The following is a 25,418-nucleotide window of genomic DNA, read 5'->3' as shown; positions in this document are numbered from 1 at the left end:
GGCTAAAGCTTTTCCTGTTGAGCCCTGCAAGTGTGCGTTGACCAAAGCATGCTGTGAGTTCATGTCTTTAGGTTAAAACACAATGATTTTCAAAAAATCTGAAGAAATTGGAATGTTTCATTTGTCACTTTCAAATTAAATGTTTCAAGGTTATTTAAATAATGTTTTTAAATGTATAAAATGACAGAAAAAAAACATGTAGGAAAAAGATCAATTTGTCAAAACATTTCTAAAGTAGTAATTTCAGGTTGACCTCAAGTCACTTACCTCCATTAACATTAGGATTTTAAGCCAACTGAAAATCAAGCTGAAAACCCACCCTTTCCATCATGGTTGCAGATATTCACACAAAAAGAAAGAGGGCACAATAACTTGTGTGTTTCATACAGCTGCGAAGCATTAAGTCATCTGTCCTCTGCTTTTGGTATCTCTGTACCCCGTTCCTTTTGCCTCAGTGCTTGTAAGAAGAATTGGTGAAATGCTGCAAAACACCCATTTCAGTGTGCAAATATTGGTAAGTTCAGCCATCTGGCCAAGTCATAGTTATGAGGTGTTTTGTCCACTTTTTCCCAAGATAGGCGACCACGTTTTGTTTTTTTGAATTTTCAAAGGATGTCTGCTCTGTGTATTTGCATTTGCACAAGGGAAGTCAGTATTTTATCTTTTTTATCAAGTTCCAGTCATCTGACTAGAGAGCAGAACCGACACCAGGTGATGGGGGGACTCATGACATGACATGATTGATGAAGACACAGTCAAAGTGAACAACGGGTGAACAGCTTACAGCTATCGGCCGAGGTTCTTATCTATCCTCCTGCTCCCTGGTTTCTGGGTGCTGAGCACATTTATGAAGTGTATGCAGTAAAATGTACTTGCTCCTTTTCCTCTAGCCAAAATCATGGCTTTTGCCTCGTTTGTCCTTTCCTCTGTCTCTTGCAGAAGGCAGGAGAGACCTGTAAGTTGAATTATGAGTCCATATTGCTCTTATTGAATGTGTGGTAATTGTGAATGCAAATGGAGCTTTTTATACATGAACAGAAAAAGGGCTAAATTCACTGGATAAATTATTCACAACAGATAATTCAACCTGCTCTCTTGGGAGAGTGCAATGAATGTCTGATGATGTTAAAAAAAAAAAGGAAAAACTAATTCTTCCAACCAGTGAAGTCAACGGCAAAATCTTTTAGTAACTTCAAAGAGAATTTAGTCCCAAGCCAAAGGGCCAACATATAGTTTCTCTTGAATGGTTCTCACTTGCATTCAGAGCTGTTAAAAAACCCCAGACGAGTGCTCTGGTTTTGAGAAGCCCCAAACAAGGCCGTGCAGTGGGAGTCGGACGGCAGGGCCCACGCGCAGCGCAACGGCAGGTCTCCCCTGCGGCCACCGCGCAGAGCGCTGACCCTGCGCCGAAACGCCCTGCCGTGGCCGCGGCGGGGCACCGTCCCGCCAGGGCAGAGCTCGGGCCGGGTTAGTTTGCTCGGGGTTTTGGGTGGGTTTGCAGCCACGTGTGCCAGGGCGCCCGCGAGGGCTCGACGTCGGGCGGAGGGGTGGAGGAGGCGAGGCGAGGTGGGAATGGGGCTCGGGCCGGGCTGGGCAGGGCGAGGGAAGCCAGACGCGCTCCGTCACCTCCGCCCTGCGCGCCTGGCTCGCCGCCGTCACGTGCCGTGCCCGACGCCACGCCAACATGCCGCAGGACCACACGGGTTAAGTTATATAAGACCCTTTGGGGAGGGGTGGGGGGACGGGCGGTGCTGGGTGGCCGCCGCAGCTCGGGTTGACGGAGAGCGGATGGCGGCGGCCCGGCGCAGGCCGGCGGCGGAGCAAAGCGGCTTATCCCTCTGCGGGTTGCCATGGCGATGAGCGGGAGGCAGCGGTGGCGGCAGCCGGGCTGTCAGTGAGGGAGATCGGCGCCGGGCATCCGGGGGGCCTGCGGGAGGAGAGGCGGCGGCGGCGGCGGCGGGGACGGACGCGGCCGGCAGCAGCCATGGACTCGCACTGCGATTGTGCCGAGCCCCCAGCCGTGGAGCAGCCGTCGGGCAAGATCAACAAGACCGCCTTCAAGCTGTTCAAGAGGAGGAAATCCGGCGGCCCCATGCCGAGCATCTTCGGGGTGAAAAACAAAGGTGGGGATGGCAAAGGCGCGAGCAAAACGGGGATGGTGCGGAGCAAGACTCACGATGGGTTAGCCGATGCCGTGCTGGAGAGCAGCAAGAAGGAGGAACCGAGCAGCGGCGGCAGCGGCGGCGACCAACAGAGCAAGGACGTAAACCCCCGGGCGGCAGCCAGCCTCAGCGTCTCGTCCAGCAGCTCCGTGGCTAAGTCGCACAGCTTCTTCTCCCTGCTGAAGAAGAATGGGAAATCGGAAAACAGCAAGGGGGAGAGCGCGGACCCGCGGGCTGGCGGCAGACAAAAGAAGGGGCTGAAAGGGATCTTCAGCAGTATGCGGTGGCATAAAAAGGACAAAAATGGCAAGGATGAAAGGGGGGAAAGCTCGGAAATTCAGTCCGGTCTCATTATGCCAGGGTCGCTGACTGCCAGCTTGGAATGCATCAAAGAGGAGACCCCAAAACCTTTGTCTGAAACCCAGAACGGTGCCGGAGAAATTAACGTTGAATTGTCCTGCGAGAAACCCGGCGGAGACCTGCACACCTCGACCAGGGAGCCTGACGTGAGAGGTGGGGAGCCACAGGACAACAACCCCCCCCCAGGAGAGGATCCTACCGCCGCTGGGACCCGACCCGAGCAGCTCTGCCCCGAGCAACCGGACCCGGGCACAGGAGAGGTTGGGACTGCGAAGGATGCGGCCATAACAGGTGACATTACAATAAAGACTATTCCCCTTGTTGAACCCGAGTGTGATAGCGGTCAAGAGACGGCAGCAGCCCCTGACCCTTCCTCTGTTGATCCACCCTCAGAGCAATCGATTGATCGTATTTGTTTGATGTTTGCTGACGTGACTTCACTGAAAAGCTTTGACTCTCTTACAGGCTGCGGAGATATTATTGCAGACCAGGAGGAGGAGGTGGGCAGCGGGAGTGGCAGCTGTGAGAAGAGCACCCCTGGGGCCGGCAAGCTGGGCGCCTCCAAGAAGCACCCCACCATGGTGGCCTACCAAGGAGGAGGGGAGGAGATGGCAAGTCCGGACCAGGTGGATGACACCTACCTTCAGGAGTTTTGGGATATGCTGTCACAGACGGAGGAGCGCGGCCCAGACACCCAGATGGGAGGAGGAGGAGGAGGAGGTGGAGGAGGGACAAGGATGCCTGAGGGGTTGAAGGAGACCCGAGGTACCGAGGGGGCCCAGAACAGAGTGGTGGTGAAACACGGCGGTCTCAACCAGATTTCCATTCATCTCAACCACAAAGAGGAGCAGAAGGGCAGGGAGAAGGAGCAGCAAGAAGGCATCCCGAACAGCGATGAGGGCTACTGGGATTCCACCACCCCCGGTCCCGAGGAAGACAGCGCCACAAGCATCCGGAAGGAGACCATTCCCAGGGACAGCTACAGCGGGGATGCTCTCTACGACCTCTACGCCGAGCCAGATGAGAACCCACCAGGGGGGCCTTCTGATGAAGAGGTCACCTGTGTGCCACGCTCCAAGCCCGTGTCACCAATAACCACCACATGCTCACTGAAAACACCCTCAAGCACTGCGAAGGACTCCAAGATACCCATCAGCATTAAACACCTTGCATCACATCCTGCCAGCCATGCAACAGACCCCAGCAACAGCCATCATGTCGCACACCATCACCTGGCCAAAAGTGAGATACACAGAACAAAAATCCCTGTCTCTAAAGTACTGGTGCGGCGGGTCAGTAACAGAGGCTTAGCAGGGACAACAGTTAAAGCTGCCACATACCAGGACAGTGCCAAAAAGTAGTTGAATACAAGGTAGAAACAAAGACGGACAGCAAGCTCGGTGCGCGAAAGTCTGTGTAGGAGACCACTAATAATGAATTAGTTTTGCATTACCTGAAGAAAGGCACCTAAAAGGCTTCCTTTCATGTACTCCGGGGGCCTGCACTTCTGAATCCCTTCTTACTATACTGTATGGCTGAATATGAAAAGTCAACTTCTTTTTGAGCACTTTTTTTTACATTTGTATCTTTTTTCTGCAGCACTAAACACTGGGAAGATTCACTTTTACATGCCTTTGTGGAAGCAGGACTTGGATTATGAACCTAAATGAGCATCCTTCCTCATGCAACGTAGTGCCATGAGTTCTCCAGGGGAGCAGAGTTACACAAGGAGGAACACCAGAGGTTCTCCAATACACTTCCTTTTTAATCATTTCCGGAAGAGGTGTGGAGGGAGGGTGCCCAACTCTGAAAATGGTGTTTGGTCTATAAGATGTTGGAAAAAATGCCAAGCAAAAAACAAACGACCTAACAGGTATTTTACCTGATGTAGGAACATGAGCACTGCTCAGCAGCAGACTTGATCGACTTGTGTGCAGTAGCTAACTAAGGAGTTAGGTGGATTTGTCTAATGGGAAAAATATTTTTGTTTGTCCATCTGTTTGTTTGGTTTCGATCTGCTCTAATGTAAATGGGTAACAGAGACACCTGACCTAGGTTCAGATGTTTACATCAATACTTGTCCGATGACGAATACAATCAGGTTCAGGGAAACATTTTACTAAATGCCAATAAATATACACAGTTCACATTTATACAATAACTTGCTCTCCATGTGTAGATATATACATATTTTAGCAGATTTACTCAATGCTACAGATTTTTTATATATTAAAAAAAAAATCACCTGTCTGTATTATCTAGAGTTTAAACAAAAGTTAGTTTTTATAGGTAGATAATTTTACAGTTCTAAAATTGTGGAACTTTCTGTAAGTACCTTAAGCTAGAGCAAAACTCTGTTCCGTATGGGCTCATGCATCCCCAGATAAGGCAGTCTGAAGTGCTGATTTTGTTGAAGTGGCACATTCTGTGTGTCGGAGCTGAGGGTCTGGCGGCACTGCCACTGCAAACCTCTATTTTCAGGGGTTTATTCAAAGTTGCTCTGGGCTTAAACCTTATAGAGAAGGAACCCAGGAAAGAAACATGTTTTTTAATTATTATTTTTAAAAATATATAAAATTAGTTTTTGACTATTTAAGGAAAGTTTGGGTTCTTGTTGCTTTTTATTTTCATTCTTAAGAACTTCAGAATAGTTTTACTTTAAGAGAGAAAAAGAAATATGGTAAGCTAGGGGTCCATAAAATGGTCTAGTGAGCTTGGATCCTATGAGAAATGTATTAATAGCCAGGATGTTTCTTTGAATAGTGGCTACTGTACATGGGCATTGACAACATTTCCAAGAAATTTAATAGGGTTTTAATGTGCCTGAGGACATATTTTTATGATACACTGAAAAAGCTCCAAAAATCATTGAAGTCTAAGGGTAAATATTATGCATTACCAAATATTTTGGTATGAATATTTAATCATCAGACCACAGTTAATATAAAATATATGCTCCAGTGTATCTGAAAAATAATATACATTAAAAAATATATGTCTATATTATGCAGAGAATTCTAAATTCATGTAACTGAAGCTAATGGGTCTGATCTTACATAGCAGTCGGTTTTATCATCTCTTAAATTGAAAGAAAAAAGGAAAATAAATATACAGAATATACATTTGAAGGATATTAAGATTGTAGATAACCATAAAAAGCTAGGAAATACAGTAAAAAGAATTCCTTCTCTTACAGGTGTGACACACTGGGGAAATGACCTTATAGTCACAAAGGTGAAATTGGATTCCAGCTCTGAAATTCCCACAAGCAAAACCAAATTACACCCCCCCGTCCCCTCCCCCCCAGTAAACAGGAGAAAGGGTTCATTTTTGTGATCATTTCCTGCTTTTATGGTTTGAGTAAGAACCTTAATAGACTTCACAGAAGGTTATTTTATACATTTTTTTTTTTATAATGTACATGTGTGTGATCCTGTACATGCCTGCTCACACGGATGTGTTGTACATATGCATGTGTAGTCAGAGCGCACCTCCTGCTAGCGTACACGCAGCCCACGGGCCCCCACCGCCGGCACGCGCCCTGCGCAGACCGCGGGGCAGGCAGGCGGCAGAGCTGTCTCCAAACGCGTTGCTGATTCTTTGCTTTGCCTGAGAAAGGGATTTGCATTTGGCCTGACTCTGCTTATGTATTTTAGAAAATTAAAGCTGAGATACCCTCAAAAGGATGAATGTACAGAACCCCAGATACTAATCCTGGTCTTTAGCCCTAAACCTAACATTCACGTTTTCATTCTTTTGTTTTCATCTGCCTGGAAGCGTCACATTCTTTCTTGCATGACAGTTCTGCAGAAAAGTCATATTTCCCCATCTTGTTTTAGGGACAAACTGTACAAAGCGATTCCATAGGGTACTGCAGGTTGAGAAGGAGGGAGGATGTCTGGAGCTTGTGGAGATACCAGACAGACTGGAAGCACTGATTACAGGTAGTGACAGTTGTGTGTCTTAAAAGCACTAGAAGATATAAGCTACCATTTCTGCAGGACCTGTGTGGCAAATTTTCATCATATGCATTTTGTTTGCATCGTGGCATGTATGTATGAAGAGGAACATAGAGTAACATTAGACTAGCTCCCTCACACTTATGACTAACAAGAATCATCATTAAACTGTTTTGCCTTCCCTTCATTTTCTCTCTCTCGTTTTCTGCCCTGTTTTGACTCCTTCCTCTGCATGCTGGCGGCAGCTACCTGCCCAGCGCTAAGCTCTGGTGTGGCGTGGGAAGCCTCTGGCTGGCAGCGGCACCGGGGTGGGAGGGCTGCACACTCGCCGGCAGCGGCGAGGGGCTACCTAACCATTGCTCAAGCTTTTTATCGCATACCTACCTAGTGTAAGTATGCTTTGCAGATCTCTTGGTGGTTCATTTGGCTGCTTGCTATGTACATATTTTAAGGACAATCATATGCTTAAAAGGAAAATGGGAAAGTGGCTTGTGGTAGGGTGTCAGTATTTTGAATCGTAACAACATACTGACACTGATTCAGGGTAATGCTTGTATAAGAGTAAAAATACGATTTAATGGTCAAATTAACTTTGTATTTATAAAATTCACTTCTGTCTTTAAGCCATTGATGTTTTTATTTCAAAAGATAATTGAAAACTTAATATTTGCTAAAGCTTTTTATTATCATAGAAATATAATTGTATAACTCCACGCAATGCCTAAAACAACCATTGAAAGGAGGTTCAAAGACTTTCTTTCAACCTGCATTTAATTCCTGAAAGATCCCTGTAAAATACTACAAGATGCCTAATAGCAAACAGTTAATGACTTGCTGGATTTAAAGGTTGTGACATAAAGAGGTAATAGCCCTGAGGCATTCTGTGGTGGTTTGCTTTCTTTTTTATATTATTGTGTTTAAGCATATATTTTCCTTGGCTTTGGTAGGTATTAAGGTAGAAATGATGTTCTGAGTCCCAAAGATATCATTCCCAATTCTGTCATTGTTTTGATTTTCTTAAAGAATACTTTTGTTTATTTGTTTTATTTGTTATTTTGTGGTCTGAATGATGCTTTGTAATTATCAGCTTGTATGTCATTCATAAAGGATTTTATAGCTGAGGACTTGGCACTTAGTTATACGTACTCTTTGCACTTTCAGGTCACTACTGGTAAATTTTGTATGTTCTTAGGATATTTCTCTATATTGCATAGCATTTTATGACTATCTACAGTAATATCAGTGGTATACATTCCTTTCCTATATATCAGCACAAAAGATTTCCCTTCAGTAGCATGAAATGATGTTTTTGTGGACTTCTTTTGTCGTAATGGAAGTAAACTTTCCTGTGCTGTAGGTGTGGCCTGCAACAGACATCAAGGGTCTTAGTTTCTACACAGTGCATATAGATTTTGCTCTTGCCAGTAAACAGGACTCAAACCCATGTGACAGATTTTGGGAGAAAATACACCACTAGAATAAGAAGAATCCATGTTCAGTCTTATCCCATCAATCACCAGCGTTTTCTTCATCCACTGTGAACGTCCTTACTACCATTCAGGGTAGCAGAGGACTAAATTTTTAAAATTACATGCATACACTATAAAAATTAATTCACTAATTATTTTTTAATGAATCTTACTAAATTATTTATCTAAGCTAAGTGAATATTGCACCAAAGTCTTCAAAACATCTGATACAAATGGCATTTTCAGTAAGATACTGTAAGTGCAGATGAGCCAAATCACCAGGCTTTGCTTAGCAAAGCAAGAACCTAGTTGTTTTTTAAATTTTTAGTACTGGCTGAGCTTGCAGATCAAAGGGAGCCATTGATTCTGCCACATGGCTGTGGTCTGAGGGTTTTTTGCCTGCTCTGATAGACTACTTTCTGAAAAGGCTTTTCAGCAAGATAATGGTATGAGAGAGACAGTTCACAGCAACAATAGCCACTTACAAGGCAGATGATGGTTATCTAACAGCGGATAATACGGGACTTTAAGCAAGGTGGTCTGAAAATGAGCTTTCATAGCTATTGATATGAAAGGCTGATGCTTCTGTCTTGGAAAAACAAATTGACACCAACTCATAGATGCTGCAGAAATGAGTCTTGGCAGAGTTTACACATGACAGTTTCTGCAGGTTTTTTTTAATTTTGCCTTTTACTTTTTTATTTATTTTTGCTTTGTTTATGTTTCCATTAAGATGACATAACCTTGCTTATCCAGGCAGAATTGCACAACGACAGACTCTGAGATTTAATGCTGAGAATACACTGTCTGTTGTCCTCCAGCCGCTCGGGACTGGGCTGTGCTGAGCAACACTCCTTGACGTTGAGATTTGTCATGAGTTCATGCGCTGTTTACTGTAATCAGGAGGTACCAGAATCTGCCTTGCTGTCTGTTTTAAGGGGAGAGCTTATTCTAAGCTGGTCTGAATCCACAGGAATTTTTTAGCTCATCTTTAGCTCACGTCTTGTCTTCCCTGTGAGTATCTCAGCTGGAAAATTCAACTTTGTTTTGGTGTTTCCTAGGTCCATTTCTTGTACAGAGAAATGGAAATATATCTATATGCAAAGGACTAAGAGCTATAGCCCACTCAAGCCACATCCTGGAGGCCTTTACTCCTGCAAAAGCAGGTCTTAAACCCTTCCTGCCTTAGAGGGCTTCTCCATCCAAAACAGTGAGTACTATTGCCTGGGACCACCTTTTTTTTTCACTTTCTCTTTCTCTGGCTCCCCCTCAGCCATAACACTGCAGCCTGAGAAGCTCAGATTTTTGACCAAGGCCTTCATCACAAGAAATCCATCACAATACCATTGCTGCCAGTATGTTCTTCAAGAGGACTTTGCTCCTACTTCTTGGTCCAGAATAAATGATTTCACCTTCAGAACATGCTGTAAGGATCTTTAAAACAGAGGCCTCTGCTGTGTGAGCTCATACATATGGGTGAGGATATTGAGTGGCATTTTGCATAGAGTGGAATATATCCCTCCACTTCCCTTTTGTGGACAATTTAGCAAATCTAGTGGGGAAATGTGTCACTCTTGTGGAAAAGCCTGGAGGCTGTTTGTGATGGAGACTGTGCCCAGATTTTCTGTATCTTTGATTAGACTGCTTTTCTTTTTCCTTTCTGTATATATTTAAATAAATAGAACCAAAGTTGTCGTGGAGAAAAGAAAAGGTTATGCACTTCATAGGGCAGGAAGGATTTTAAAGTGCCCGGCCTGCAGTGTCACAAAAAGCAATGGCTAAAAGGAGAAAATTGCTTTGCCTCTAATGTCACATCCAAGCAGTGCTCTGAAATAGAAGCTAACCCAGCGATGACCACAAAGCTGGAAAACTGGCGTTTGCTGACATTTTCTGACAATCTCTTTCAAAGGCCCAGTTCTGCTGTGGCAAAGCTTCCATTGACTCCAGCAAGAACGGGAGAAGATCTTTAAACTATAGGGAGTAGGAAGTGTTTTCCTAAACGAGTCTTCCCTTTTTGTAAAGATGAACATTATTCAGGTGACCATGCAGTCTTTTATATTATTGTAGTAGTACTTCCGCTGATCTGAATGCAAAACACATCTTGCCATTGTTTTTCCATCTTAACAAGCAGCCACTCCTGTGCATAACCCCAATGCTCCGCATGTTCAAATTACAGCTAACACAATCACTGCCATCCTTAATTTAACTTGTGATGGCAGAAGCAGGACCAGATCCTTTCCAAGGCAGTAAACCCCTGCTTATTGTGTCATTTCTCTTGTTTTTTGATATGGTAACTAGTTATGCCTCCCTTTGATTGTTTCACAGAAACATCTTAAATCTGTTTTTAGGAAGAGCAATATGTAGGGACCGCATGGTAAGAACTTGAACAGATTGTTATTATTGTGGATGATGTTGCATCAAAACAATTGCCATTTTGGTATCAGGCTGTTTCCACGGGCTTTTATGCAGATGCAGTTGAGGCTTTGAACATAATGTGGTCATAAAGGAAAATTGGCTGCATCTGCTTTGAATTAAGTCTGATCTTAAAATGTAAAAGCTACACATCTGGTCACATTTCTCAGTCAACAGCAGCAAGCAGAAAGGTCTGCCGCAACTCACCTGCATCCCACAGACCAGGGGAGCAAGGCACTGTCAGCAAGAGAATGTGCTGCCTGGTCCTCACCTGGGTGCCGGCAGAGCTGGCAGGGTATCATCAGAGGGGTATCATCATGTAGAGATGTCTGCCAAATTCAACAGCAGTTGGGAAAAGCCAGGATGATGGTGCTGTGCTGGGGCAAAATAGTTGGTAGGGTGGCTGGGAGATGGGACAGGAGTAAGGGCTGAACCTTTGTTTCATGTGGAAAAAAAGAGAGTTAAACATATGCCTGTAAAATCTGGCTCATTTTTCTCTTGCACTGCTGCTAGGGTAGCTACGTTGCTCTGAGTTAGGAGCCAGATTGCATGAGGGCCAAGAGCTGGGTGTGCTGAAGCCTTTGGTCATGCTGGTAGACTCGTTAGCATGACTGCGCTCCTCATTAGCAGGTGAATTAGCTTTCACTTTTGAGGTAGTTTTAGCACAGGTGCTTCCACCAACCCACTGTAACCCAGCTCCAATCCATGGCATCTCACTGCTCTTCTGTCCTCGTTTTATCAAGGGGACCAGAGCAAGCATGCCCATGGCAGGGTGGTGAGCAGTGGTGAGACCTCCCAGCCCAAGAGTGAGCCAGTGAGGGAGTAAAATGTGCACCGCACAGCAGGGTGTGGTGGCATTGGGTCTGGGGCAGGGTGTAAGTAACCTTCTGTAGCACGTGGCTTAAAAAAAGCAAGGTTACCCTACTTTTCTGCAGGGGAACAAGATTAAAACTGTCACCTTGGTGGAAAATTCAAGTAAATCCACTGCCAGGGGGCAGATTGCAACAGCTGAACAATATTTCATTTCACAAGTGTTCCCTCTGAAAGCAGGGAATCTATTCGTAGGGTTGGTTGTTATTAAGACTGAGTGAAGATACTGTAATTTGGCTCCATGTGAATTTTCATTACTCTGTTTGTCAGCAGAATCTGTTTCAGGAAAGGTCTAGTGTGGAATCTTGTGGCCTTGTTGAAATGTGGAATGAAATACGAATGTAGCTGATGGAAAATACAACTCCAATAAGGCCAGAAAATACAGAATGGCTTCAGTGTTTTCTCACAGCCAAACACTGATTAAAAATCATGGTGGGCCTGAGAAAGACATTGCAAAGGGTGCGCCACACTGCATCTGCCAAACTGACGCTCTTGGGGTTTCCTACGTGCTGAAAGGGACAGATGTGTCCTGCTAGAGATCACTTCATCTTTTTTTCTAAGACATGTTATAGCTGACAGATCATTGTTAATTTCAAGTTTCCCTAGCATTATTTGTGTCAGCCACCTCCAGGAAGGTAGCATGTGACCTATTCAAGATAATGAGCCAGTAAAACCAGAACTCCCTGCTCTCTTTATCTAAACAGTTTGCTAATAATCTGGCAAGTTTGTGTGCAACTTTTTCTGAGTGAAAGATAAGAACACTCTAGGGGGCATTTTTATAACAGACTGTTAAGCTTACTCTGCTCCTTTCCACCTCTGCAAATTTTGATGTGTCTCCTCAAATCACTGTATTCTTAAAAACACATTTAAAACCTAAATGATAGCAATAGATGTCTTTCTTCCCTGACAGTTCATGAGGATATACTAATCAGTGTTTATTATATTTTTAATTCTGTAAATATTTATTTTGGTACTCTGTGTATTTATTGGCACTGATTCTGGTGTTTGCTTATGTGTCACTGTTAATGTTGATGGTTTCAGTAGTCTTGCTTCTAATGAATGTAAGGAACTCAAACTAACCGCACTTTTCTTCTTCCATTCAAAAATCTTACCACGAGAAATATTCCCGCTGTCATATTAAGTGTTATAATGAGTACAGTCAATAAAATCGGTTGTCACTTTTCATTGATGAACATGAAGGTTACTTTTTGATGTTCAAGCTAGAGAGAGAGCCAATCTTTTCAGTATACTGAAAATGTGAGGCTTTTGAAAGAAACACATTAAGCAATGATGTCCCCAAAATAGCATAAAAGAGAATACTTGGGCATGTATGCACTTTCATTTTAATGTAGAAATGCCTTTAGCAGTTTTACTAATAACGGCACAGAATAACTAGGCTAAATTTGCTACTTACGGGAGGGCTTTCATAAATCAGAGTAAGTTTGGGTCTTCTGTTTCATCAACACTTTCTCCTTTCTTTTTTTGCCTTTACTTCAGTTAGACAGTGGAAATGGACTCATTTCATTCTGTTTGCAAATCAGCTTCACTTCCTGCTTCTCCTGGTCAGGCACACATCAACTTTGGAGTTGTAGTTTTGGCATGGCAGCTGGGAAATGCAGTCCTCGATACACTGTAAGCTTCATTTCTCGCCTTTAAAACTGGAACTTGACCACTACGACTGAAGTGACATTTATGAGAACCTCTGTTTTGAAATCTTCTATAAGTTTACTGCATTTAGAAAATACATAACACATTTGCATCAATCTAGATTTAATCCTTAAATTTATTTTCTTCACTCAGCTAAGTAGCACTGCCTTATTAATGGTCAAGCAGCCTACCATGTTACTACACGTCCATGCTGTAAGATACCGAACCAGCTAGAATAAGAACTGGAGGAAAATCTCCAAGGTTTCCAAGGAATAGCAAAGCACAGGGTATGAGAAATGAACAACACCTCTCTGAGCTAATAGTACTCTGTGATACGAACTGGATTTTGATTCTGATTAAGAGCTTCTTCCTGAACATTGGCGATGCTACACAAGAAAGTTCATTATACAAGTAATGAGCAGGACAAGGTTACACAATATAAACTGATCCTCCTCCCAGAAATCTTTCCAGCAGCTAAAATGAGGCTGAAGAAATGTTTTCCCAGTGAATCAATGCACAAGCAACTTTACATTCAGGCCTTCTCAGCCTATTTCCCCTGTTGCACTTTCATGTCTTTTACCCCATGCATCTGGAAGTGGAACAGTTGAGATACAAATTATTCCCAGCTGCAGATGATTGCCTAGTGGTTACCTTCCTTGTGCCCAAGGATAGCTGCTGGGCTTTGGGTGGGAAGCAGTTGCAATGAAGTGTAGAGCAAAAGGGCAGCAACCTCATAAATCTTGATGACTGCAGATCCGTATGGTGCAGCTGTTAACACCATCCACAAAAATCAGTCTACAATAGCCTGGCAGTTCCATTGTTACCCCCAAAACTGGGGATCCTTTGTGACAAAACCAGGAAGTTTGGCCCCAAAATTATTTTTGTAATCAAGATGAAGAGGCTGAGTGTATATTATGAGCTAAAGGTCCTTTCCCAATTAAAACCCAGATCAGTCATTCCCAACAGTACATCTCTGTGATTTTCAGGGCCACCTTACTGAAAAAGTGAAATCCCCAAAAAGTTGGTAATGGGAGTGATGATCTGGAAATCTCTCTGTGACCTGTTTCTGAAGCTGACTGCTTCATCCATCTTGCAAACCTGGAAAACAAGGGAGAGAAGAGAATATTCTTGACTCCTCATAATTGATAAGGAATATGGCAAGAATAATTGACCGGACAACTGACTGTGAGTGAGTGCTAATCTCATTTTAAATCCTTTCCCTTGAATCATGGTATTTTTCTATCCCAAAGTGATCATTCAGAAGTTATTTACTAGGAGCTCACGTTGAGCAGACTCCTGCTCCTACCTACCACACTGCACATCTGCTTCCAATTAAAACCATTCCACAGTGCCCTGAGGGAGATGGGAAGGAGGCTCAAAGGTTTCTGCAAAGGGTTATTTCAGCAGTCCCAGATGCCTCTGTGGCAGATGAGGAATAAGAACTTGCTTCACCCCTAGTGCCACATCATTCTTTTTGCTCTGCAAAGACCCTTACCGCTTAGTTCAGATATTCAGTTGCACCTGGCTGTGGTGATGCCTAAAACCCTTGTGGCCACCTGTGTGCCTCAGTGAACTCCAAGAAATAAATGAAGACACAGGCTCTCTGCTGCATATCCAGATCTATAACGTGGGATAAAAGCACTTTTCTATCTCACAGGAATATTAAAGGCAAAGTTTATGCCATTCAGGCTGTAATGCAGACAGTGAAGTAATGGAGGCATCACAGATACTGTGCTGTAGTTGACAGCAGAGCGGGTGGGATTTCTACACATGCTGTTTCCACATGTAACTGCGCATCCAGGTTAAACCAACTTTCATTTTTAGCTTCTAAAAAAGGCAAAAGGAGGTGCACAAAAATAAAGATGCTCAAAAGAACACAGTGTAGGTGTTCTTCAGCTGTAGGCTACAGCAGTGTGGGAACAAGTGGTGCTGAGCTCCTTGCACTGAGCTGGGAACTTTTGCTGGGCAACATGCAGAACAAAAAGTAAAGAAAAATCCCCATGACCAAACAGTATCTTAAAGATAGAAAGCACAGCAAAGCTGTGCATCATGTAAAAAAAATCTGTTCTGTTCCGGCCCAGCTACATTCATTTGCCTCTAAAGATGAAAACACAACCAAATTTTGCAACAAATTAGATTTGCATAAATCCAGTGAAATGTGTTTTAGTAAATACAAGTAGTGAATAACCTTTTCTTATTATGATTGTGATAATACTGGCCACAATCTAAATTGGCAGATGAAAAGAAAGATATGTTAAAATGCTGTAGAGGATCAGAAAAATGAAGGTAACAAAAATCAAATGAATTGTTTTCAGTATTTCTTAAGAGAAAACAGAGACATCTAAAAATTCAGCTAATCTTGGGGTATCTTTACCGTGGGAATATATTACATCTACAGCTGTCATTCCCTGAGTTTCTACCCTTCACATTCTACACTAATAGGCTTTGTTTACTGACAGATAACAAATCTTATAAAAATGTAGCATTTACAGTAAAAAAATCAGTCCTACTATTCTTTTGCTAATAGATCTATATTTTTTCCTTGTTAACAAATTAAGCTTCGGATCCTTCTAATTAGACCATATCCAGTCATTATCATGCCACATTTAGTGTCTGATTATGCAGCCGCTGCATCTGAGCAGCTTCATTCAAATCAGTAAGAAGTGCTCATATGCAGCAACTGCAGAAATGGTGCATGCATCCTTTGCAGAGCTGCCTATTGCTGCTTTCTCAGAGGCGTAGAATATTTATGTCCATGATCACTACATGATGTTGAATTTTTTTTTTCCTAGTGTCTAATACAAAACCCCATAAGTCTGCAAGCTTTAAGAAAAAACAGTTGGACCAGATTACATGGTTAAGTTAACTTGTCTATGCTGGATTGTAATTCTCTCTCAAGATGTAACATGTATTCAGACCAATTTAAAGTAAATGACTTTATCAGAAAACAAAACAGACATCAGAGCACAAGCATAAAGGCAAATGTCAGCCCCTGGCTCTGAAAGGACTGGAATCCTCCATCTGAGCAAAGAAACCTTACATTTCTGCCTCAGCTCAGGCAAACACACAGCACTATTTATAGCACAGCCTTTTACTACAGTTCTGTTAGAATGAGCTTCACTAGAGGATTTACATGACTAACCAAAAGCAAAAGCCTTTTGTACTTTGTTTCCATAAGAGAAGGCCAGAATGAAGCTGGTGTTCACTGGGCTGAATTATAGAAACTATCAGTTACTAGAAAACCAATTACTAACTCAAAGGCATCTGTTACCATGGCATAGGTCTCCTCTCCCCTCCCTGTGCCCCAGATTTAACACCAAAGATGAGAATTTAGTGAAAGCTCAGAAAGAATCCTCTTACCTCTGAAAAAAAAAGTGCATAGTCAAGGAAGACCACATGTTTTCATGGTAACTAAGGAATATAGGGTTAAGACCTAGGACATGGCTCTGAACCAATAAACAGCACAAAAGGCTCCTATTAGCAAATCAAGAGCCCAAATGTGCTCTCATTTCCCTCCTGGTATCTTCAGTTAAACCCTCTGGGCTACAAAGTTATTGTTCATGCCAAGGCCAACAATCAGCACAAGGTGATTATTTTAGATTCTGCTACATACCCTGAAATCTCATGAAAATGGTAACAAACCCCTTCTCTACCCTCTGATCACATTTCCAGGGCAGGGCAGGCCCATCAGCTGGTCACCATCCTTGCATCTTTGCTGTGCCGGTTGCAAGCACCTGGGCTTTCCCCAGAGATCCTGCTTTTTCACAGATGTATGTCTCTTTTGGCCTTCCAGATGGCAGCAGGCTCCCTAACAAGCTTCCTAATTTTTCTTTCTCCATTGGGATTTCATTCAATGTTATCTTGTCACATTTGTTTTTCTCCAGTCGGATGATGTGCAGGAGCACGTCATGTAATGCTTCTTCAAGAGATTCCTGACCTACAGCCACCATGGCTGTTCCAGACCTTCCAGCTGCAGACTTGTCCCCTTGCAGTGAGGATCACTAAATGCTTTGGTGTTATGGATTCTGCTTCCAGTTACAGCCCCTGCTCCGGCTGCTGAGCAGAGCTAAGGACCACTTTGATTAAGTGTGCACACTACTTGCTTTCTTGTCTTGATCTGCACTGCTGAACATACTCACTCTTCCCTAGGGTTTTTCTGTGCTGATGCAGGGCTTCTCTAGGTTTCCCAGTTCTGCTATAGGGATATTTAACACAGATCAGGAAGGAGAAGAAAGGCCAAAGACCTGGGCAGGGAACTGGAGTCAGGTCATAGTATCCTTGACTCATTTACAGATATCCTGTGTGACCTTCAGTACCACACTCCACCTCTTTGCTTCTTCCACCTCTAAATGAGGATGGTAGCGTTCCTTCTTCAAGAAAGGTTTCATGAAGCTAAATCATTTATGTTTTACCACAGTAGCTGTGAAGTGATTTGAGAAGCAGCTGGGGGCATGCTACAACAGCAGCGCTCTCCTGTTCCTCCCCATGCTGCTTAGACTCAGCAGAGACAGACATGGCCATGGCCTGAATGGGAAGAGGGGAGGAAAAACCCTCTCTCTCTTTTTCCTTGCATGGGATGGTTGGGCAAGTCTTCAGGGTGAGGATTTGGCTAAAGAGAGGCCGTAGAGCTTCTTTGCCCTCTCACCCCCTGCGGTACTGGTGTCTCCTGGGCTCCCAAAGCAGCCATGCAGCTTTTCCTCTGGCTCTGCAAATTTGGGATGCTGCAGTGCTGCTCCAGAAGGTGGCAAGGGGAATGGGCAGCATGACAGAGGGGTGGGAGAGGAAACATTAAAGTCTTTCCTCAGCTGAAGCCCTACAGTGGGGGCTCTACCCCGGCCAGGGGCAGGAGAAGGAGAGGGATGAGGGCTAACACCTCTTGTGCCTCTTGATGTGTCTGCTCTTAGACCTTGCTGCAGATGCTCTTGAAACTAGATGGTATTTCTGCTGTGTCCTGCAAATCTTTGCCCTGTTGATAACCACAGACTCTGGATTTTCATGACACTGATTGAGGAAACACCAGACTAGAAAGTAGTACCCATCTTTGGGGATGTTTTGCTTTTTTCCTTACTTCCAGCTTCCCACTTAGGCAGGCCATAGCAGTTATTCTTTGCCCTCCACCACACAGTCAGAAAGCAGCTGTCCCTGGGATTTGATGAGCCAGGTGTCATAAAGTAACATGGCACAATGACTCTGGGAAAGGGGAATGTAGGAACTGATATATTGCTTCAACTGGTGACCCACCTAATTAAGTAGTCTGTTGCTGTTCACAGCTGCCAGTAGAGGAGTTATTTTACAAAGACATATGAAGACACTGTTCTGCATGATTATGCAGTATCTATCTGATAGAAGAGGAGTCCTCTTAACTTTATGAAGTTAGTGGTTTGTCTCTGTTTCAAGGATAATTATTTTTATCACTTGTTACCATAGAGGAAATGATTTCCCTTTGCATAAATATTCTCTTTTAGTGAATCTTTTGAGGTTCTTTGCTTTAATAATATCCTGTGGCCATGAGTTCTACACATTAATTACATTTTTCTAAAAGAGAGAAAGAAACAGAAACCTTATGACTATGTGAAACTATGTGAAACGCTGGGGAAATTTTAGGTGGTATGTAATCATTTTTTAATTAGGCAGACTCAGAAAGAAAGAAAAGTAAGATCAGGAAAAAGGCCTAATGAGGTGTGTTATATTGCCATAAGGTTGTTTGAGATGGCATCATTATTCATGCACAATGATGGAACTGTCCATTCATTTTCTCTTGTCCTCGAATATGTGTAAGGTTATGATCATCTGTAGATTGCTGGGGTCACATTATTTCTGAAAGCTTTGAATAATTGGGCTGACTATATCTGAAACCAACTTGTGAGTTTTGCAAAGTGTTTTGGGGTTGGGTTTTTTTTTTGATTTAGCAGCTACTTTCCTTTTAGTGATGCTAACCTCATGTCTCAGGTTCTCAGGTTAGCTTGCAGGAACTTAGTAGGAGCCCAGGAGTTTAGCTTGACTTGTCATCGCTGGACACCTTATTCCAATTTTAGGGTCTCAGCTTGAATCCCTTGCTAATGAGGGGGGAGTCTCTGGCAATCTTCTCCTTCTCCAGGTAGCCTGAGCATCCTGGCTCCATGCAGGGTGGCTGAAGAACTGAAAGCCACCCCTCAGTCCAGGGAGTAACCCCATTATGTTGGCCCCGAGCAGTTGTTTCTCCAGCCAAATTAGAGGCCGCAACTCCTATGTTTCAGTCTTCTGGGGAACTGTAAACATTAGATTTCCATAAATGCAGTTTTGCAGTGTCATTTTTGTCCCCTTCTCACCCCTTTGGACCCATTGTTAGCCCCCGCTGTACCTGGCTGCAATCAGCAAGGTGTGAATGGGGAGGAGGGGGAGGAGGCACAGATGCTTGCACTGGACTGCTCCCCTTGCATCCCTACAAAGACTTTCTGGGTGACTTTGTGCTGATTTTCTGTGGAGGAAAGAACCTTACCTGCACAGTCTCCTCCCGGGAGAAAGGTTTCGTGTTGCCAGAGTAATCAGTTAGCCAAATATCAGCAGGAAAGGATCAATGCTTGGGGCAAAAGAGCTTTACATGGGAAGAGTCAATCTATTTTTAGGGATATAGGTCTGAAGACAAAAGGGATCCGCAAGCCTTCAGACAATGAGCTCTGACTGGGAATCACACTGAACTAATGCAGCTTCTCTCCTCCGCTGGGCAAACCCTTGCTGGGATGAGTCGCTGTGGCTTTTCCTTTCCTTCCTATTACTGGCACTTGCAGGCAGGAGGAACACCGTTGTAAGGTGCATCTGGACTTCTCTGTGGACTCTGAAGACCCTGGCTTGACCGGAGCTTCTGCAGGTGAGGTGCTGTGCCAACACGTACTGGTGCCACAGCCCCGGCGATATCACAGTGCTAATAGATGGGACAGATGGCATGCCAGGAAGGCATGGGCATTGGGGAGACTGAGTCCATCCTGGGGAAATGCATTCTGGTGGAAAAGGCACTTAGGGGACCAAAAGACACCTGCATTTCCGTCCTGCTTCTGACTGCATGTGACCAGCCCATCCCTTTGCTCATCCTTTGCCTATACAAATCATGGAGGCAGGGACAGTCTCGCAGCATACTGGTGCAGGGAGGCCCCATACCCTGTCAAGATTTTATGGTGTTACTGCAATAAGAGCAGTAATGTGGTGAGTCTCCTGCAAGTCATAAATCTATCCCCTCACAGTGCTGTAACCACAAGATTATTCTTCCTCCTAAGTTACAGTTAACATTACTCAGGATGCACCACCAATATTGGTCTCTTTGGCTGCCCTGCACGTGCACCACAAAATATCACCGTGGGAGTATGTTCTGGTCCAGCTGTTTGACTGTGGGTGCAGGAGTGGAGCCTAGTTCACAGTCGTCATTTCTGTCAGAACCTGCGTTTGCTCCCAAGGACTGTCCTCCCCTAGGACTGACCGGCCTGGATGAGCTGGTATCAATTAATTCCAGGATATTCTTCATCAGGAGATCTTCATCAGCAACAAGTCCTCAGCACATGTGATAGCTTCTTCACTCTTAGCTTCTTCTGTTAAAGCTGTGCAGTTTTAAAAGCGTGCCTCCGCTGAAGACATACCACTGTGGGAGGGTCTGCGTGCTCCCTAAGTGCTTCTGTCTAGTGGTGCCCAGATAGGGACTCTGGCCCTGCCCTCCAAGGTGGACGAGAGCTTCACAACTGGTTTCAGACTCGGAGAGGATCAGACCTTTGCAGAGAGTTTTCATACCCCCTTCAGTGTTGCAAAAGCTACAGTGCTTACAATGCACAACTTTGACTTCTGTATAATTTATAATTTCCATTAATTGCTTAAAGCGCTCTAATTTTTATACCGGCGTGAAAGGATCTTTGTTTACACTGATTGCGGAGGGTAATATTTCTAGCATCGGTAACCATGGCAATGAATTATTCTATTCTCAGGAACTGTGCCAGCTGCACTAACGCCTTATAGTAGCACTCAAGCAGTTTGCTAATGAGAGACTTCTCGTTTATTGTAGGAGGACATTTTCCCTTGTCCACACATTAGCCTGTAGTTTCTCAGAAGCACATTCTTTATCAATACTTGGAGAAAAAAATCCAAGTATATCTGGGTTACACAGCTGCTCCTGCATGTAAGGGCTTCATATTTTTTCCTTTGAGATCGTATTATAAGATACATTATTTAAGGAAACTTATGGTACAGTCTATTTTGTTTTTATTTCCACCTTCTATAAAAAGGACAAACTTAGGATTCTGTAGAGCCGTTGTCTGTTACACAAAAAGACACTGTCCTATAAACCCATCTATTCAGAGGTATGTGGCTTTTATCACTGGAGGAAGGAGTTTAATTGTTTGAAAAGATTAGCTTTATAAATAATTTGATTTAAGAATCATTTTTAAAATTATATTAGATTGTAAAAATATATATTACATCTAAGAGTTGAATTACTTCACCACTGAAGTCGATTGTTGAAGTCAATTAAAATATTGTTCTCTCACCTATGTATGAACATGATTGCTATATTTGTAAAAAAAGTTCATTTCTATAAAATGAATAAAATATACTGTTTTACCTGTTTCATAATTTAGATGTTATTTAAAACATTTTAATAATAAAAGGCCCAAATGGAATATTCTTTTATCTTAGATGATTTTGGGAATGTTCAGTCACAGACGTTAGGTGATAGCTAAATGACAGTTAATATCATTCCATGGATCGTGGTCTCAGAGTACAAAAAGACTCAGGTGGAATAAAGCATCCTCTCTTGTCTTCATAAAAACACTAACAATAATCCCAGATCCATTAAACAAAACAGATATCCCTAGGAAAGATTTTGGAGCAACTGTTTGAATTAAGCACAAGAGTTTGGAATGGTTCTAGCGTGAGGGTTTCTAAAAAAGCATTTCTTTGCCTTGTGGCTTAGAGGAGAGAGAAAGGTGAACATGTCTAAATAAACAGCACAGCATAAAACTTTTTTTTCACATGTCCCGGAGAAAATTGATCTCTTTTCTATGGCTATTGATCTGGTACCCTAATTTGTGCTCTCTGAAGTCACCAGCTCTACATGACCGACATCTGCCCAGAACCAGCTGTTGCGTGGCTCTGCCCAGTGATTAGCCTCCCTCTGAATGACTCCCTTTCACCATGAATCTGTGCTCTGCTCTTCAGGAAAAATGCTCTGTCCATAGCCCTCAACACAAAGCAAAATCCAGCAATGGCAGTTGTCCCAACAAGTTCGGTTTGGGTTGAAGAAAATGAGAAAAATTCCCCCAAATTACTGTTCTGCTCAGCCTGGGATAGTTCAGTTCTTTTGCAGCTCAGTAAATCCCCCCACCTTGTTATCACTTAAAAAAATAGGTCATTTTGAAATGAAAACAGCAATGAAAAGCAGTCGTGATTTTCCACAAAATTGCCACAAGTTAGTGGTTGACTTTTTTCTTCCCAATATTTTTTCCCAGATAAGACAATTCCCTGTGTTTGACTCAACTGATCAAGCAGTTTGGGTCTTCCTCTGTCCCCTGAAAGTATGTATATCCAGTCTGTGACAATATACTCCTCACTGGAAAGGTTTTCCCAGAGCTAGCCTCCTTCCGTCTCCTCCCCGGCGCTGGGAGCTGTGCGAACAACCACCTCAAGGGTTGGCTCTCCTAGCGTGGGAACGGGGCCGGAGAGGCCTCCCTTCCCACGCCGCCTGGGACGGCCAGCTGAGCCCCGCTCGCGGGCAACCGAGCCCAGCTGGCATGGAAATGCCGGGGGCGATAGCGTTGCGGATGGATCGAATACCTGCCGGCCTGCAGGTTTTCCCCTGTGTGTGTAAAGCGTGGCAGCAAGCGCTGCTGTCTCCTCTCCCTGCCTTCGGTGGAAGCTGAGACAAGGTTTTCGCTCAGGACAACGGCATAGGGATGTTTGTGCACTTTTGGGCCCAGACTTGAGGAACCCTGATGAACCTGGTGACAAACTTGATGAACCCTGCAGAAATTACCTAAAAGAGGAACTGCGGCTGACCTTGAGCCATTGACCTGATTTATACTCCAAGCTCCCCAGCTTTTGCTGCTATTTTAACTGCTAACTCTGATAGCTATTCCAGCTTAGGAACATTCAGTTGTTTGTGTTTTTTTCTTTTCACTAAAGACACACCGACAAAGAAAGAGATGCAGAAAAGGAGAGGAAAAGCGGAAGAGAGAGAAAAGGGAAAAGAAAAAAGGGGGAGAGAAAAAGAGTCACTTCATACAGCTCTTCCAGGTGGCAGATGTCCAAACCCAGCACTCCCTAACAAAGGTGTAAATCTCGAATGCACTTCCTAACATCTGCAGAGCTACCCTTGATTTACACTGGGGGGTGAGCAGTCTCTCGGCTGATGGAGTTGCTGTAGTAATGCAGGGCAAGCGTGCAGGGAAGGGAGCGGTTGCATGAGAACTAAAAAATAAGACTGTCTCGAAGGGGTAGATTTATACAAATCCCTGCTGGGCTTTGGAGCTCATGACAGGACCAGTGTTTCTTTAGGGCTGCACAGTGCTCTCGCCGTTGCTCCTGAGAGAAGCTGTGCTGGGATTTTGGCATCTCCCTTTGCTGGGAGATGCCCCTTGCTCCTCTCCCCCTTCCAGGTGCAGGGATGTGATGCCCACAAGGCTTCCAGGGAGGACCCTTGCACCACAGAGGGTTAAACTGCTGTAATTTGAGAGGTAGTCTTGAGTTTGTCCTTTTTTGAAGGCTGTGGTGCTGCTCATTAGGAGCAATTAATCTCCAGTGCTGTGCTCTCCTGTCAGCTTGCGCCACTATCAGCTGCCAGCTCATCCGTGAGGAAGCAGCCAGCCATCACACGCTGACTGTTTTCTCTTCTGACGTCTCACTTCATTCCCGTCCCTCTCAGGTGGGTTAGGTGGGCATAATAAATTAATAACAATATATTAAAACAATCATGTCTAAGCATGACACAACATTTCCACAACAGGGCACACGTCTCAGAAATGAGGGAGAACCTGCACAGCTTCTGCTGCCTCTGAAAATCAGGCTTATGCCTGACTCAGGTCTGGGTTTCTGAGAGATGTTAGCTATCCCTAGTGCCTGGGAGCTCTGTAATAGCTCTGTAGGTGAGGGCTGGAGAGGAATCAGTGCACTGATTTGGGAAGTTTCCTCTGACAGTTCTTTTTCTTAACATCTGTGCCATTTATAAATGTTGTAAAACATTGCTGTGCCTCTCCAGGGACACCTATTTTTGGATAAATGTTGCTCTCACCACTATCTGTCATCACTGATACTGCAGGAAAAGGCTGCTCAACCAGAGGAGGGGTGTTTTTCAACACCCTTCAGCCATGTACCTTGTGATGGGCTCAGTATAAACCTGTTTTCCCTATGGAGCTATGGTTGGTGCAAAGAAACTTGAGTTAAGCGTTTCATTGCTGCTTTTACTACATAGCATCTGAAGCACTGCCTGTCCAAGCAGTTCACAACACGTGGGCTGCACTTTGCAAGGCAGTTGCCAGCAGCCATCTCAGGTAGTAGGACCCAGCTTAATTTTTTCTCTATCATCTACGGATTAATCACCTGTAATGCATTCCCCAGTCAGAGATCATAAATGTCACCTGAGACATTACTGTCAGCTCTGCAGCAGATCTCAGTTCTTCTGAACACCATGAAACCACCCACAAAGCATGTGGGAGACCTTGAAAAATATCATCTGGGAAAGGCCAAACCTGTACACTCAGGGTCAAAAAAGTGGATGATATTATCATGTAAAGACACCCCCACGAAACATCACACCACCTGCCTGACCAGAGACCCAGGGAACCGTTCTGGTACCCCCCGCTGGGTTTTCTCTCTGTCAGCAACGACTTTCATCTCTCATTTTCATCAAACTAACATGTTTTGCCATTTTCCTTAAAACATCCATTCACTGAACTTACCAGTCATTGAAGAGCAATTGCATTAGAGGTAAAGGCTGTAAAGAAAAGGTAATAGGACCCTGCAGTACAATAAGGCCACTTTACTGACATTAGAAACCTGACTGGAGGTGGCCTGTGGAGAATTTGTGCTGTGCCCAGGAGCTGCACTGGAGTTCCCAGCCCCTGAGACCTGGGGAGGTGACTTTGTCACTCCTGGTATAACCACCTCTAGTACAACTGCTTGGAGTGATAATCCTTTACTATGGTAGCATAAATGACACCTGCTCCCGCACAGCTCTAGCCTTTCCTGGATCCATGTGTCTGCCATCTGTTTTTAAGCTATTATGCATTTCAAGTGCACTTTGGAGAGAATTTCAGATTATTCTTGAAATCCTGCATAACCCCAGAGGATTACAGTGGGAATTTCTAGTGCACCCCACGTTATCTCTGCTCTGCTCCCTGTGAAGCTGCCACTGCAGGGCTTTGCCAGGGCCTTTGTAAGTTGTCCAGATTTTTTCAGCTTTGACACCATCCTTTTGCTGCCTCCTTCCTACTGGCAGCGCCGGCAGAGTTCACCTGGCCGCTTGCTGCTGCCGTGCAGAAGAAACATGCTGCTGCCCTGCCAATCTGCCAGAGCCAGCCTGCGGGGCA

The 25,418-nt window shown here is 44.1% G+C and overlaps 1 protein-coding gene across 1 annotated transcript; it reads left to right on the top strand.

Moving 5' to 3' along the window:
• Positions 1-1,981: 1,981 nt before the first annotated feature.
• On the top strand, positions 1,982-3,883 carry AMER2 (APC membrane recruitment protein 2). Its single transcript, XM_067289654.1, has one exon. It carries the CDS (start codon positions 1,985-1,987, stop codon positions 3,881-3,883), a length of 1,899 nt encoding a protein of 632 aa, XP_067145755.1. The 5' UTR covers positions 1,982-1,984.
• The last annotated feature ends 21,535 nt before the right edge of the window (positions 3,884-25,418 follow it).

This window comes from Apteryx mantelli, chromosome 1 (assembly GCF_036417845.1).
Source record: "Apteryx mantelli isolate bAptMan1 chromosome 1, bAptMan1.hap1, whole genome shotgun sequence".
NCBI lineage: Eukaryota > Metazoa > Chordata > Aves > Apterygiformes > Apterygidae > Apteryx > Apteryx mantelli.
The sequence above is the reverse complement of the archived record's forward strand: the minus strand, read 5'-3'. Positions and strand labels throughout refer to the sequence as shown.